The sequence below is a fragment of the Gymnoscopelus braueri genome (assembly GCF_963280865.1).
Source record: "Gymnoscopelus braueri genome assembly, chromosome: 14".
Lineage (NCBI taxonomy): Eukaryota > Metazoa > Chordata > Actinopteri > Myctophiformes > Myctophidae > Gymnoscopelus > Gymnoscopelus braueri.
The window spans coordinates 37,603,073-37,620,160 of NC_137619.1; the positions used below are offsets into that span (position 1 = coordinate 37,603,073).

The following is a 17,088-nucleotide window of genomic DNA, read 5'->3' on the forward strand; positions in this document are numbered from 1 at the left end:
CTGCCAATTGGCTCCCCTGGAAAACCTGTCGTCTATTGAATGATATTTGCATACCGTTTTAAAACCTTAAACCTTTTAATATTATTTTAATGTAGTAGACTGGGACCTCTTTAACAAGGCACATGGGTAGATCTCTCTTTTGGCTACTGTGGGTTATTATTCATTGATTCTTTGACTGACAGTTCTATGAATCTGCACACTAGGTACAATAAAGGCTAAATGTCAAAGTGAGATAAGTTGGATTTCTTTTCAAAGGAAAACCAACTGATCTCCGGTAGCACAGGTGACTTGGCTAAAGCTAATATACCTGATTTGTCCAACAAGCTGATCTCTCACCATCTCACTTTGATATTTAGCTTTTATCTACCCATCATGTACCTTGTTAAAGAGGTCCCAGGCACTCTGGTGGCTTAAACAATTAGTACATGTACCACACTAGAAAGTTGGATTGCATACCTCCTCCAACACTACGCCAACTGTTAAGTACTGTATAAGTAATCATGCAATTTTGCAATTGCCCTTGTGACCTAGATTTTTGACTTTTCAACCCAAAAGTTCATCAGCAAGTTTCCTGAAAATCTGTTCTTGACCTTGTATGTGACCTTTAACCCATTAAGACCTGAGGCCGATTCTACAAATGCCTTCTAGTAGTTCTAGTAGTAGTAGTAGAACCAGTAGTTCTTTCAAGATATTTAAAAACATTTCAAAAATAGAGCTTGGGCTCTCTTGTATTTTTCTACTGTACTGTGTAATAAAATTGCTTTATAAATAACCTTACAGAGCAGAGAGGTTCCTAACGTATCAATTGAAGTGAACACCTACCAGAACTTCAGTGCGTCCTTACTGCCATGGCCGTGGAGCTGCCGCACGCAGTGGAAGAGGCAGAGAAAATTCTCCAGACACTGCAAGCTGACCTGATGAGAGACAAGGAAACACAGATAAGATGTTGCACAAGGAGTAGCAGAAAAATCTATGAAATACACAGTGTGCATTTCTTTTCGAGTATGTCATAGAACCAAATACACATATGTAGTGTACACAGGGATTAAACAGATCCATATACTGCATCGGTTTGGCAGATATGTCAGCCATTATTTGACTTTAGACGACATCGGTATCAGCAATCATGCAGTTGATGATCCTGGTGACCCTATTTTTTTTTCATTATAGGTGAATATTTTCAAAGGTTTTCAATTAGCCAATCTAAAAACACGTTGTGAGCTTGACTTAAGCGGTTAAATAAAAACTGAGTTAAAAGATATTCTAAAAATAAAAAAATCTATTCTATTCTCGAACTTTAATCAAATCTTTTTTAAGTTTTTCAAATTGATTAGAAAATTTAGCACTTTTTGACTAAATATAAGTCAAACCATTGCTAACTGTGGTTTAAGACTCTCCAAAATAGGAATCGCCATTAGACCAAAAAATAATATGGCATCGGTTGGGCTCTAATGATAACTTAATTATGTGGAAACATCACTCAGTCACACGCACTCCCACAAACCAGCTCTCTCTCATATATACAAATAACTCAAGAGGAAAAGACTTTTCAAATGTTACAATTTATTTTCTAGACTTAGTAAGCTCACCATCATCTTTCTTGACCTTGAGCGATATTTCAAATGTGAAATCAAAATTATGATAGCATGTTATCGGTTCTTAGCCCTTCTGAGATCTAGAAGGATAATAAAACAATGGTAAAAATCTACTGACCCCAAACTACTGATCCAAGTTTGTAATTAATTTCTTACACACAAAACACACACACACACACAAAACTCCCCCACCACGAACACACACGCTTAGTTTGGGCCTTCCCTGAATGTTGGGGAAAAGCCCTTTTAAGTGCAATGTCGTTACTGTGGGAATGTGTTAATACCTTCCCCGGGCATAATGGGATCTCCACAAGCCCCTTGTCCATCCATCCCTTCCCCTTATCCCTGTAGATGTATGCTGGACAGGAGGATCTACTGAGGCGCTAGCTCTGTGTCACTGCTAATCTGACACCACTGACTGGATTCATTCAACCCCACGCCACTCCCTCACTGATCCGTCTGCACTGTCTGTCTGGGTCACAAAGCCCAAGAGGAGATAGCAAATACTACCAGGCACATTACATGTAGTCCGTTCTACAATAACCCCATGCATGGAGTAGATAACGAAAATCTAAAAACGAATGTGAGACCCGATCAGTCAAGGCAGGCTGCAAAACATTTTAAGATAAATGCAAAGTAAAAACCAAGCAAAGAAAGTAGAGTTACACTCAATGCAGACACCAAGGGCAAAAAAATATGCAAAAAAACATTTATCGACTCATTGATATAATTTAACACTAATTCACAGTATTACATTTACAAAGTAGCACACTAAAAACAAAGTGTGCTCATCTTTGGCATTATCATGTCTTCATCTTACTGTACAATGATATCTGTATTTGTTTGTAGGTTTATTTATTTTATAGCATTTCGTTTTGTTTTGGGTTTTTTTGTATTCGAAAATCACAGAACACTAAGCAATCTATAAAAAAATGTCTGTTAATTTCTGTATTAAAAAAAATCTGAAATGTATCCATGTCGGTAGGTATAATTCTTCACTGAACAGAAAGCATCATGTGTAAGTGCAACCCTTTCATTTTGCAGAAGTGCCCATACAGTACTTGTCCATGACATTTTCTGTATTTTCTCACTTTGCGTGTGGTTACAAGTACTGGTTACAAGTGCTCTCATTCCCCACTTTCAGTTTAAGTCAAAGCTTGCCATTGGCTGCCAAATGTCATAATGTACAGTAGAGTAGGGGCACAACTGAACTCTAATATTGAAACTGTTTAGCAGTTGAGTGAGTGAGTGAGTGAGTCAGCTTCCTTCCTCTGTGTAACCACAGTGGAAGATCAACTAATTTGATTTCCTGTGTTTGTATGGCAATTCAGAGTTAGCGTTGGGCTGTAAAAATCAATACATCCAAATGAGTTTTATACAGGCTTTGTGTGAGTGTGTGTGCTTTTCTTTGGTGTATTTGCCTAGTTCAAACAAATACAGACACCCAGTAATATTACCAACCAGGATTACCAACTACGATGCATTTTACATGATCGTTGGGGTGGAAAGCTTACATAAGTAAAACCGTTACTTTTCAGAAAATGGAAGAAAAGAACCTGCATGCGTTGAGCTTCCAATGGATCCAATGTAGATATTATTTAGTCACAAGCTCTTGTAAATACTTTTCATTGGTTAAATAATCATAAAACCCAGACAGACTTAGATAGGCTATTTTTCCTACTTTTTCACAACGCGGTTATACAACAAAGTAAAAAAATCACACCCAGTGTGAAGTGGGCGGTGTGGTCACAGTGGTCATCACAGTGATGGAAGTTCACTTAAAGAAAAGTAATATTGTGGACCAACCATTGTACACCCCTAACTTAAAAAAAACCCATAAGTGTTTTTTTTAAGTGCATAGTCCTATTTATAGGGCTATGCACATGTGTCATGTTTCACTAGCCAATCACAGTCCTGAATAGACTGTGATTGGCCAATCACGGTGCAGGGTTAGGGGGGTACAATGGTGGCCAATCACAGCGCAGGGTTGGGGGGGTGCAATGGGTGGGGGGGTCCAAACCTCACATATAGGGGCGGTTTCACCGCCCAAAAAATAGGGCATTAGTTTTATGTTTATCATTGCTGCAACAATGTTTGAGTAACCAAAACAAAATAATTGTACTCTTATGTAGCCTAATTGCAAACCAGATGTAACAATACAATCTTAAAACCTAGAATTTATGAGGAAAAAAACCCAATAAAAAGATGAAATGTTTCATTGTTTCATTGTATTGATCAGAATCAGAATCAGTTTTATTGTCACATCACAGGTTTACAAGGTAAAAAAGTGGGTGAAATTCTTTTTTGTACATCGTTCCCATCGCAACGTTAGTTTCCATAGAAAGAAGAGGGGGGGGGGGGAGAAGAAGAGGGTGGGGGGCAAGTGGGAAGGAGATCAAAACAAGAGAGCAACAGAAGGCCAGACAAGTTATCTACATATTTACAAATTACCTGAGATAATAAAAAACTAAAAAAACTAAACTAAGGTGCCTGAGCATAGCAGCAATGTATTGTATACTGTGCATGTTATACTTATACTGTGCATGATAGACAATGGACGTTAAGGTGCTTAGAGGAAAAGGAGCACAATAAAAAAATAAAAAAGGTTCCTGCCCGACAGCAACGATTTGCATGACATGCATCCCCAAAACATCTTACAGTGGGTGACAATTGTTGTGATGCAGAGCAGTGACAGACAGTACAGTGTGCAGAGAGAGAGAGAGACAGCCACACACTCACCAGAGTCAGTGGGCAGGAGGGAGGAGGAGGGGGCAGAGAGGGTGGGGCTTCAGCAGCTGAGGGAACCCCGCCCCCCACCCCCCCCCCTGGGTCAGCAGTGAGTTTACCTCAAGGGAGGGAGAGGGAGGGTCACTGCACACCAGGGGGCTGGACAAGATCACACAGGAGACAGGAAAGGGAGGGGGGGGGGAAGAGAAAGAGAAATGCATGGATGAGAAGAGACGAGAGGACAGGGGGCAAAACATGGAAGCTTGATAAGAACATAACAGGTGAGAGAAATGAATGTTACGGTACATCAGATGACAATAAAAAGGTAAAGGAAGGGGAGCGGTTTGCAGAATAGATTTTAGATCTTAATAGATCTACTTTGTGAGTGGATTAATGAATAACAAAGCTTAGCAGCAGGTAGAAGCCTTACTTCAATAGCATCACTTGAAATAAACCTGATTGCTTAAAAATGATCTTCTTACCTATTTGTAGAAACAAAAAGGAGAAAAAAAAGTCTTAAATATTCAGCGATAAGCTATGTATTCCCTTTTGCCGTCAGCGTACCTGCTGGATCTCAACACAAGTTGACTCACTGCCTGAAATAAATCCCACAATGCCTGAAGTGTTTTCTCCTTACACAAAGTAAAAGTGAAACTAAGTGGTTAGAGATAACACTCAAGCAGTGAGGTGTTTTTTTCCCTCCGAGGCTCTAATCTCATAGTACTGTGTTCTCACACGAACCACAGCCAAGGGTTTGGTGAGATTTGACAACGGAGAGATTGCCAATACTGATTAATAGAGCTTAGTACGCTAATCAACTCCTCACAGTGCTGCTCCAAGACCAAATTCTGTAAGCAAGTAAGTGCTTTGATATTCTGTTATGACATCCTGAACACCTTAAGGTGCGTTCGCACCGGACGTGATAAAAATAACCACGTAGCTGGAATCACTGGAAACAAGTCACTTTGTTCTTGTTGGGTTCACACCGGACGTGACATTTCAATCTCAGAACCAACTTTTTCACAGGTTTGCAGGTGTAAAAAAATAGTAATTTGTAGTTTTTGTGAGAAGAGAGAGCATAGAGGTAGAATAAGAGCAGGAGAGAAAAGATAAACAGGATAGAAACGGATAAAAAATAAAAATCTAAGATATGTACCGTACATATATAGAGATAGCATGTGTAGTAGCAGGTATGTAGTGTACATGACCTTTGCATGTATGATTTTTGCATGAAGCAATACACCCCCCCCCCCCCTCCTACACACACACACACACACACACACACACACACAGGCTATCACACTTTCTAAAATTCTTTTGCACATCCCTAGTTTGGGAAGGAGCCCTTATGTGTACCCACCCAACATGTAAATCCCAAATGCAACCTCAAACTAGACGTCTCCAAATTTGACTGATAGCGCCTACATTCTCACCTCTGTATGAATTCAGCTGAAAGTACAAAAGCGACCTTCTGTGAGAAAAAAAAATCACTTTCCTAATAACTTTCTTTCAAATAACAGCTGATCAGGGACCGGGTGCCTGGTGGTATAGCCAGTTAGTGCACAGACTTTGAAAATGCTTCCCATTTAATAAAAAGAAAACTGCCAGAAAAAAAAAAAGAGGACAGACATTTTATAGATGGAGTGGAGGTGTGACACCGCTGCTCTGTGGTTGTGGAAAAGTTTACTTTATTATTTATCTTCCACACACTTGGGACTATAGGACGGGCCTTATAATGCACAAATCTAATCATGTGGTGAGTAATACAATCACATCATTCTAATTTCCTGTAATATCATATGTTAAATTGTTTGCTGTACGAGGTCAAGGGCTAGCCACTGCTGCCAGTGCCTGGGGATTGAATATACAATAAACAGTTTACCCATGAATCGCACAATTAAATACATTTATTTAATTAAAAGTCTAAACAAATAAAAAGCTTGTTTATTTACTAGTTCAGGTTTTTCTCTTCTGTGGTCATCCTACACGTAGTTGCAACTCAAGAGGATGTGGATTTCAAAGCCTGAGTATGATTTCAAGGTTCCTCAAACGCTCATCATTGTGATAGCTGTGACTTTAATTTTATGCTGCTTTTATATAGTTCTTGATCCACAATGTTGATCATGAGCGTTCTGGTCATGAGTCGGCAACTGAGTCACCCACTACACTACAGACTTCTCTCCCTGGCCTCCCGAGCCTTCATGGGTCATTAGGTAAAGCTACAACTGGACAGAGGCAGGGGAAGCTGCGATGTGATCCTGTCCTCGTGAGACAGGGGACAGGGTGCTTATGTAATGTTTTTCCGGTTGAGGTCCTTCTTGATCTAATTTGACATTTGGGTGATGAGCGTCATGAGGAGCCCCTAACGTTCCACATTTCCTCACAATCTGAAGAAATGTCCAGAGCCATTCCAAAGACACACACACAAGCAGCAAACAAGTCCACAAATAAGACTTTATTCGTTTTTTATAGACTAGTAGTATTTGTGACACAGATTACAGTAGATATCCAGTGGTTAACAACACCACAAGCATGTTTGTGTCATTTGTCCACACTGTTGCACTCAACAGTAGTAAGGCTCAATGAAGCATGAGCAATTTAAGCAGGAAATTAAAATGCATGACTTTTACTCTCCCGTGCTGCCGTTTCCAGGGAAAAGCAATTAGTGACTGTTTTTTCCCCTCCAACAAAAATTCAACAACATAACTAACTCTCTTGGATTCCCTTCCATAGTGAACTGGACTCTCTTGGAGTCTCTTACATAGTGGACTGGACAAAGGGGGTTTGTGTTGCAGATCAGACTTGTGCCCACAATAAACCTTGGAAAAGAACTTGGACAGAGCAGAGTTGGGAAATGTGACTCTGAGAGGTACACAGACAGTCAGATGAATTATTCATGATGAAGTCAATTGGGACAGAGCAAGAACGACTTGAAGGAGAGGGTTCAAATTAAGGGTTGAACAATAAAATGTGGACATGTCCTGTGGTGAACCAGTGAGCCGTTACAGTCTGTCACAGACTTATGATTTTCATAAAATACAGCAGCACATGGATAACACTGAAATATTATCAGCCGCATGCATCAAAAATTGTGTGATGATCGTCACAAGACAAGAGCCTGACTGCATGGTCTTCATGCATGGACCATAGCCCTCAATTTTCACACAAAACTCAGCCACCTAATTCAGCAAAAGGTGTAGGGACCAATGGACCATGTATTCTCGGAATAACTAGTTGTATCAACAACTTAAACATAAATAGTTGCTTACTTAGAACATTTTCTTTTGTATTTGCAACTAATTTGCAAGAAATTACTGGCCTTAATAATCAACTTTGTGGATGCATAAACTAGACAGCGTTCAGAATTGACTTTAAAATTACGTTGTTTGTTTTTAAAACACTGAACGGACTTGATCCTATTTGTATTTTTGACCTCCTGTCTCCTCACATACCCACCCGTAATCTTAGATCAGCAGACAAAGTAAAAACCCCCCCCAAGACAAGGCTTGTGACGGAAGGTGACAGGGCATTCGCTGCTAGGGCTCCTTTTCTGTGGAACCAACTTGCAAATTAGACAGTGTCCACTTTTAAAAGTCTTTTAAAAACTCACTACTATAGAATGGCTTTTAGCTAGAAGGAATGGTCAGCTAGTTTCTGCTTTCACTTTCATTTTTGGTCTCATTATTTTGTTGCTTTGTTTCTAAATTTCCATTATTGAATTGAATTTATATTTCCTGTTTATGTATTGTATGTGAAGTACTTTGTAAACCTGTTTTTGAAAAGTGCTATATAAATAAAGTTTATACATTATATACATATATATAGATGGCAAGATGCTTGAACGTTAAAGAATACAATCATCAGTCTTTCCTCTGTATCCAAATTTTACACTTTGTCAAATACCCTATAACCTGTCAAAGCCAGCCCACAAATGTTGCTTTCTGAGCTCATGAGAGTTTAGGCTGGTTATGCAAGGCTACATACCTTGTTCAAACAGTCAAATCTGCTTTAAACATAGATTTACAGAAGGAATGTAAAGCAGACACCTAAAACAGAAGATTAGCAAACTAATGACTAAATGTTTGAGGGTAAGGTTCAAAGTGACAAACTGTCAAAGTGAAACTGACGAGTCTGATGAGCTGTAAAATAAATGAAAAGCTTTTAGACTAAACTACAGAATATTACTTACAAGGTTAGTCCGCTCATTCAGCAGGCTGAGGTAAGATGCTGTCAGTAAGATGATGTCTTCATTGTTCAGTTTTACACAAAACGCTTAGCTGTTCAACCAGTCCTTGATTTACTCAAAAAAAAATGCCATGGACTCAATGTCATTTGACAATGAATTACTTGAAACGCACTAGGATACAAAAAGCCCCAAAAACACTAACACGAACCAAGAAATGTGTGCCAAACGGCAAACGCTTCACTCTGGTGTTTTGAAACATCCTGTCAGCTCAAAGTAAAAGTAAACACAGCATGGGTGCATTAGTTGAGCTCCAGTGTATCTCAGGCTTGTTGCGCGTACTGAAAAAAAACCACTAGACGTGGCACACAGGATGGCATAATGATGCAGTGGGAGGGCACAGCATGCAGTCTGTCTTCAATTTATATTTACGTTATGTTAACATTTTTGTTCACCGTGTAGGCAAGACTTAAAACAAACTGATCACAAGGAGAGTATGTTGCATTTATTACATAATAATAAGCTCCCAAGCACAAATGATTAGCAATTTCTAAATTAATGGTACTACAGTACCGGTATGTGGCTTTTTCTTTTTTGGCATAACAAGGGCGGGTTTTGCTGGCCTGATGCGGGTTCTTGTTGGCCTGGTGGCCCACCAGGCCTGTATAATTATAAGAGAAACACTGGGCTCCAAGCCAGATAACCATTCAGCTAAATTGACAGAGTATACTGCATCCAACAGTAAGCCTAGAAAGCCAGTAGGGTCAGGGTGCTGTTGCTGCTCTGCTGTGTGACACAGAGAGTTGGGTCATTATACCTACATGAACCTCCTGGCGTCTCTATAATTGGGCAAATGTCAAAGATTTTCTATTTTAGTTTTTAAAATAGAGCTTGTAGTTCTGCTTTTTATTTCACCATTTGTCATTTGACAAAAAAATGAATATAGGGCTTCAACTACACAGAAAGGCAGGTGCAATGATCAGAGCATAAGAGAACAGTATGCGTGAGAAAATGTAAGAGAGGAAGAGAGGAAGAGAGAAATCAAGAGGCTGCAACACCAATATTGCCTCGTTTATGCTGACCTATGATGAAACTAACAAAACTGCCGCCACTTTGGCCGAGGCAACAGAGAGACATTAACCCATTCAATCCAGGAACTCATCGGTGTCATTTTAGATTTTAGCTATATTTCATTTTTTAGCCATTATTTTACACTTTGGCTATTACAAAAATAGCAGATATACAAGCTCATAGCGCGACACAGAGTGCCGTGCTCTGAGCTTGTAGTTCTGCTATTTAAAAAAAATCTTGAACATTTGTGCAAATCTTTGAATATATATTTTTGAAAGCGAACACTTGAAACTCAAATCTTTCCTTCTGGGGGGGTCCCTGGAAAAAAATAATTTAGATCGGGGTACGCAACATTTTGGGGGTCCTTGACATGAAAAAGTTTGAGAACCACTGATATTATAGCAACACACAGTTTTCAGAAAACTGTCAGGATTTAGAAGACATTAGTAGATGCGTTCCCGGATTGAAATGGGTTAAATGGTATTCACTGATGCGATTGACAGAAGGCGCTGAAACAGGAAATAGTGTCTGCAAACAGTGCAATGGTCACAGCATCCATGTGTGAGCGCAACAACTTGTCACAGTGTGTCCCCATCCGACTACGTAAAGGGATCAGCAGAACAAGGAGAGCTCAGCAATGGCACTTTTATCACCTTCTCACGCGTGTGTATGCTTTCAGTCACGCTCGGATCAATAATAGTGACAGCAAAGCAAAAACGAACATGTACAATTATTCTGAGAGAAGGGTCTCTCTATACATATTGTCCCAAATATATATACATAAAGGTATTATTAGTAGAAAGACAATTAAAGCCTACAGCTGCCTGCTAGCTTTGTATGGTGGAAGCATTGCCATTACCATGGCAACTAGAAACTGTGAGTACTACCATTCCTAAACTTGTGTCACAAAGCCAGCTGTGTACTGTAGTATAAAATAAAATACAAACTAGAAAAAGTGCTCCTCGGAGCACAGGTCTCCGCCAGGTCAGGTAGGTTATTGTGGCCACCTGGTGGCACTATAATAGGCCAATGTGAAAAGGGTGCCATTTCTTCCTCGGCCTAGTGGGAATGTGCGTGCAAGTTTTCACGGAAATCGCACGCTGTGTTCATGATTTGAGGCATTTAGTTCAATCCTGCAAACTTTGGAAGCCAACCTTAGCCAATCAGGATGGAATATGAAATATCAGACAAATCCGTCTTGATCACATGACTATAGAGATACTAGTGTGTACTGATTTGCGTGACGTTTGGATACAATCTGTAGGAGTAAATGGGTTTTGCACAAATCGGCCTCCTGGTGGCGCTATAACAGGCCCATGTGAAAAAATTGGGGCAGAGGTTCTGAATTGGCATCCAGGGAGTGTGTGTGCACAGTTTCGCAGCGACCGGGCCAACGGTGCCAGAGATTAGCTGGTAACACACGGACAGGACAGGACACATGGACGGACACACGGACGGACGGACGGACGGACAGACAGGGGGTAAAACATACTCTCTCGCCATGCCTTTCGGCCTGGCGGAGACAATTACACATGAACACAGTGTGTGTGTGTGTGTGTGTGTGTGTGTGTGTGTGTGTGTGTGTGAGAGTGAGATATATATATATATATATATACATATATATAGTACATACATACGGTATATAGAGAGACTGCGTGAGAGTATACAGTATATTATGTGCATACACATATAGGCCTTTGCATGTGGAGTGTGAGGGGAGAGGGTAGACTAAAACACATCAACGTGTGGAGGACACATCACCAGCGGATCTGCAGTGCGATCCTAATCTGTGTCTCGTGATCCGACTGCTGTTAGTTCACACAGGGAGAGAGAACAGAGGGCCAGGGGGGAGGGAGGGAGGCAGGGGGCTGCAACAGCCTGACTGCCGGGGATTACAGATTGAGAACATTCTGCCTAGAGATTGATGTGGGGGTCGAAAGAAAGACCCACACTCACAGACCTACATTAATAAAGTGAAATCCGTGTTTGAAACCTGCTTCATCTACTTTGCAGTTACTGTAAGTCAAACTCATCCTTGCACGGCATGCATCAGTCAGTTCAATATAACCATACCATTGATTACATACACACATACTACTTATTGTTGCCTTATACATTCTTCAATTCACTGGTATTAATTCTAAATGCAGTGAACCCAGGCCTTCCTCTTCTATATAAGAGATATATCAGTGTATAGCTTGGGATGAGTTACATAGATGAGGTCACGGATGGAGCCAACATAACGTGGAACGTTCAACGTTATATCAACTATGTTAGTCTTTCTCTAGATTGTAGTGATTGTGCCTGTGATGCACAGTGTACAGCAGTTAGACTGAAAGCCGATAAACCCACAGTAAAACATAAGACGAAACTGAGCTGGCAGCTCAGTTTCGTCTTATGTTTTACTGTGGATTAATCTGCACGTCAACATTTATCCACTGATGAAAGAGCACAGCAACTATGTGCTGTCACAAGGTTTTTCTCTTTATTTACTCATCCATTTTGCATAATACACCTGGAGCATAGTTTACTTTACACTGACACTGCTATTTTTAACCTGACCATTTTGACAGTACAATGACAACCAATTTATCCTTAAAATGAAAAGTTACATGGACCATATAATAACACCTGGTGTATATACACTATATATATAAACATATGTCACAGTACGTTTGGAGAACCAGTACGATTGAAGACAGAGCGCTCGTTTTTAGGCACGGGGCTCCTTCGGGGCGAGGCGGGGCTTTTCGAGACAGGGTTTATTAGCGAGGCTCGCGAGGAGGAGAAGGAGGACGCGGCGCTGCGAGGCGCGGGTTTATTACGCGAGGCTCGCGAGGAAGAGGAGCCTCCTCCTCCTCCTCCTCCTCCTCCTCCTCCTCGCGTAATAAACCGTCCCGTCCTCTCCTTCTCTCCAGGCTTCTCTCCAGGCTTCTCTCCAACCATAATATCTATGAGGGGAACGCTGAACACGCGTTCACACGCACGGCGCGCCGACTTAGTGGAGCTTGAGGCCGAGGAAGCGCGCCCTCGCGCCTCCAGGCGCGAGTGCCCGCGCTGACCGGCCGATGCTCCACTAGTCGACTCAGCGCCGTTTGAGTTGTAAACCGATAGGGACAGAATAGTTCTTTTCATGGATCACTGTGTGTGTGTGTGTGTGTGTGTGTGTGTGTGTGTGTGTGTGTGTGTGTGTGTGTGTGTGTGTGTGTGTGTGTGTGTGTGTGTGTCAGGGAGAAAGTAAAACAAAAGCCAGAACACAATAAAAGTATCTAAACAGTCCTGCTTTCAATAAACCAAAAAAAGCATGAGCGCGTGTGCGCGTGTGCGTGTGTGCGTGTGTGTGTGTGTGTGACTGTGTGTGTGTGTGTGTGTGGCCATATATGTTTGTGCACAAGCCTGGCTTGTGGCTCCCTCTAGTGCTGGGTGGGTGGTAAAAACGAGCGCGCTTTCTTCAATCGTACTGGTTCTCCAATCATACTGTAACATATACACAGGCAGGTGCATGATGAATACTGCATTGTGTCACGTGTCTTGTAGAGCAGTGGTTCTCAAAGTGGGGTCCGGGAACCCCCAGGGGTCCTTGAGGGGGTTCCCAGCCAAATCATTGACAGTTATGAATAGGAACCAAATGAAAAATGGTGTGTCTGTCTGTAACTCTGAGAATATACAAATGGACCCAAATGGACCCTAACGGGTCCATTTGGTTCCATTTGTATACTCTCAGAGTTAAATGAACACAGATGATACTACAGTGTAGATTGGGGTCCAAGAGATCAAAATGGCATATGAAATAAGGGGACGTGGCATACATGCATATCAAACTGGGGGGGTCCTTGAAATAAAAATGTTTGAGAATCATTGTACTTCAATAAAAATCTTCTCTTATGAGGGGGAGGGGGGGTCCTTGGCATATGTTTTCAAATGGGGGTCCGTGGGCTAATAATAATAATGGGTCAATTTGGGGGTTCTTGACATGAAAAAGTTTGAGAACAACCACTGTATGTTCTTCTTACCTGTAGTTCTGCTCCCTGCAGTCGACAGTCCATGTACTTCTCCCATGCGAATGACAGCTCAGCCAGGTGTGGATGTGGACCAGGACCAGGACCAGGGCCAGGACTAGGACTAGGACTAGCCATGTCTTTGCTCAGGACTCGGGACTCAACCACACAGGGGATGGGTGGCAAGAAAGAAGTCACGAATTAAAAAGTGCTCCTTTTTATTTGGTATCCTTCCCAGTCCTCCAGGCTCCAAGTGGCCAAGGATGCAAAGTCGAAAGCCTCCACTTATAAAGTCATTCATAGCAGATCCATGTTTTCCAAACGCGAGGGTTGTTGTTGTTTTGCCACTTTTATATTGGGCTCCTTCTGCAGAGAAATGATAAACATGAATGCGAGCAGCTATCAAAAAAGGACTGTGGTGCTGCTGACAAATGCATACAAAACATACAACTCTGACTCTTACCGACACAGAATTAGTGCACATTTAGAGTCCGACTCCTCCTTGGAAATAAGTTATAACTGATCCGTCATGCAAACAAAGTTTGACAGTCCTCCTCCTGTCGCATTGACTCACAGAACAGTCCAAACACACCAGCATATTGTGTGAAGCTACAGCTAGTTAGCATCTGGCGAGACTAGCTGCCGGTAGAGTGAAGCAACGCAACTTCCGACTGAGTACTTCTGCCTTCAAAATAAATGGTTCAGACATTATTATGAAGAACCCAAGTCTCTGAAATCCAGTGGTGTAAAGTAACTAAGTACATTTAATCAAGTACTATAGTACAAGTAAAATGTTTAGGTATTTTTTACTTCACTGGACTGGAGTATTCCCAGTTTTCAGTACATTTACTTCTACTCCAAATCTCAGAGGCAAATAGGCTTATGAAATAAGGGGACGTGGTATACATGCATATCAAACTGGGGGGGGGGGTCCTTTAAATTTTTTTTTTTTGAGAATCACTGTTGTACTTCCATAAAAATATTCTCTCTCCTGATTGAATGAAATTGGTATCGTTACCTGAAAATGTATTTACTGTTTACTAGAGAGCTGGAGAGATGGGGAGACAGTGACACCCCTGTTACTGAACAAACTCCCTTGCATTGCTAAAGCTATTTAACACTTAAGACCTATTTCAAGGAAATAATATCATGACACATACAGGCACCTAACCAGCATTAGGCCTACTATTTAATGGATTATTTAGAGGGATTCATAATTTATCTGGCAAAAACCCTACAGAAATGTGATCTGTTTTGAAACTCTTCAACACAGTGGTTCCCAAACCTTTTAGCTCAAGAGCCAAGACCCAAAAGAGAAAATGCCCAGTACCCAAACTAGTGAAAATAGCAGATCTACAAGCTCACAACGTGTCGCTTAAGCGCTGTGAGCTTAGATCGACTATTTTCACTAGTTCTTAAACATTTGTTTTCTAAGTTATGGATTTTTTAAATGTATTATTATTCATGAAATTCTTTTGAAAAATCATTTAAATTGTTTTTAATTCATAAAAAATTTTTTTTTTTAAATTTACTCGTGACCCATAAATATTTCAATATTTTGAAAGAGCCCAAAAGGAAGTCCAAATACGTCTACTGTTCCTCCTTTGACAGGTGGCGGGGTTACACAGAATATAAAAGGCAAGCAAGCGACAACGTTTAATAATATTATAATTAATACCCCAACATCCATAATATCAGCAGCATTGCAGTCCAACATTATCCAAATAACATGTCTAAATAAAAGCAGCTTAAAGTGTGTGAGTGTCCTGTGTCTGAGAGATACATGACACGAGTATGCATCGCATCTGGCTGCTGTCACAACTGTTTGTGTAGCTGAAAGGAGCCAACACAACACACATACAAACTTAACACACAGAGACACTGACACACAGCCATCATCAAAACACTGCATATACATTTGACTGACATACTCTTTCTCTCTCTGTGTCCACATACCTTATTATTGCGACCCCAGTGTGTCATTAAAGCTGCTATCCGTTACCGTTAGCCAGTGTCTGTCAAGCAGCAGCAAGTGCTGCTGTGTGTCATTTGATCCATGTCACACTTGCACCGCCCCCTTTCTAACTCCTCCCACTAATTCATACTCCATACCTAGCTCTGGTCCACAGAGCTACTGGGTCTTCCACGTTTTTCAGCCCAAGGACCCCTTAGCTGAGAGAGAGATGAAGCAGGGATCTCCCCCACTACATATTATTATAGAATTGTGTTGCAGATTAGACTTTTGCATAGATTTCATAGATAGCTCCAGACTTGTTTGAGAGCACTATCATCAGTGTGTGTTGGAATATCAGACATTTAACCACGTAAACTGTCAATACTTATAATGTACTTATGCTTGTAATTACTTAATGCGTAATTTATACTTTGTCATATGACTGCATCATGCACTGAAAATAGCAAATCTACAATTGCTAAGTGCCATGATGCCAAGCGTTCTTCAGCTTAAATTGTAGATCTGCTATTTTTGGTATTTTTATCTGTTTAATCTGTCAAACTTTATCATATTGGGTAATATCCCGGATGTCTGTACTAAATATTTGGAGATTACACAAAATGCCTGTTGGAGATGTTTAAAGTCAAACTTTGTGTGTTTGGAATAAACCCAAAATACTTTTTACAGACAACAAACCAGACTCTCCTGGGACTTTTTCAAGCCAGGAGAGACATATTGCACTGTACTGGAAAACCATGGATGCTCCAATGTGTGGTAAAGGGAGCTTATGAACTATATTGGTTTTGATTAAAATACATAGCTTGGGGTAAACTGAATGATTCTATCCAGCTCTGGGAACCATACATGAATACTAAACTGGGACCATTGGCCTTACTTGAAGGGAAACTGTAAACAATATATTTTGTAGGGAAAATAAACAGTAGAAAAAATCATATTGTTTTATATCTGTGCTTGTGTAAGCGTATATGTGTGTATGTGAGTGGATGTGTATAACTGTGCAACATATGTTATAAATGAAAATTGGATGAAAAGAATAGATGGCTGGATTTTCATGAAAGGTGATGGGAATGATTATCAGTAAGCAACCAGAAGTGATTATTAACCACTTAAACCCTATTAAAAAATTTATAAAATAGCCGATCTATAAGCTCACAATGTGTTGCATAATGTCATGTGCCTATAATGCCATTCCCAAAATGAAAGAATTTGTCTTTGTTCATTTTCAAGCTCCTCTTGCTCCATGGTGCTCTGTGAAGGACCAACCTAATCAGTAGGCATTCCCTAATCCCCAAATAATGTTGTTGTAACCCTGAGACCCAGACTTATAATAATACATTATGAATTAACTAAAATTGTGAAAATAGCCAGATCTAGTTATGCTCATTTCACTATTTCTTACTTTTTTTTTATATTTATAGAATATTTTTAGACATTTTCTGAAATTCTCTTGAATAAAGTTTTATCTTAATATTTTTGTTATTTCTGCAGACAAAAAAAAGAGGAAAAAAAGGCTCACGACCAATAAAAATGGGTCAACCC

General features: G+C 40.5%; 1 protein-coding gene across 4 annotated transcripts in view; it reads right to left on the bottom strand.

The window, feature by feature from the left end:
* The window catches only part of lyst (lysosomal trafficking regulator), an 86,687-nt gene extending 71,073 nt beyond the window's left edge, over positions 1–15,614 (bottom strand). For 2 of the 4 annotated variants that reach the window (XM_080450437.1, XM_080450436.1), the window contains exons 1-3: positions 15,531–15,614; positions 13,590–13,940; positions 823–914 (exon numbers count right to left, since the gene is read on the bottom strand). In XM_080450437.1, coding sequence (XP_080306563.1) covers positions 823–914; positions 13,590–13,712 — 215 coding nt within the window. In that variant the 5' untranslated portion in view covers positions 13,713–13,940; positions 15,531–15,614. Of the gene's footprint in view, positions 1–822; positions 915–4,334; positions 4,482–4,804; positions 4,907–13,589; positions 13,941–15,530 lie in introns of those variants that run through there. The other 2 variants (XM_080450439.1, XM_080450438.1) reach the window with 2 other exon arrangements.
* Between the last annotated feature and the right edge of the window lie 1,474 nt (positions 15,615–17,088).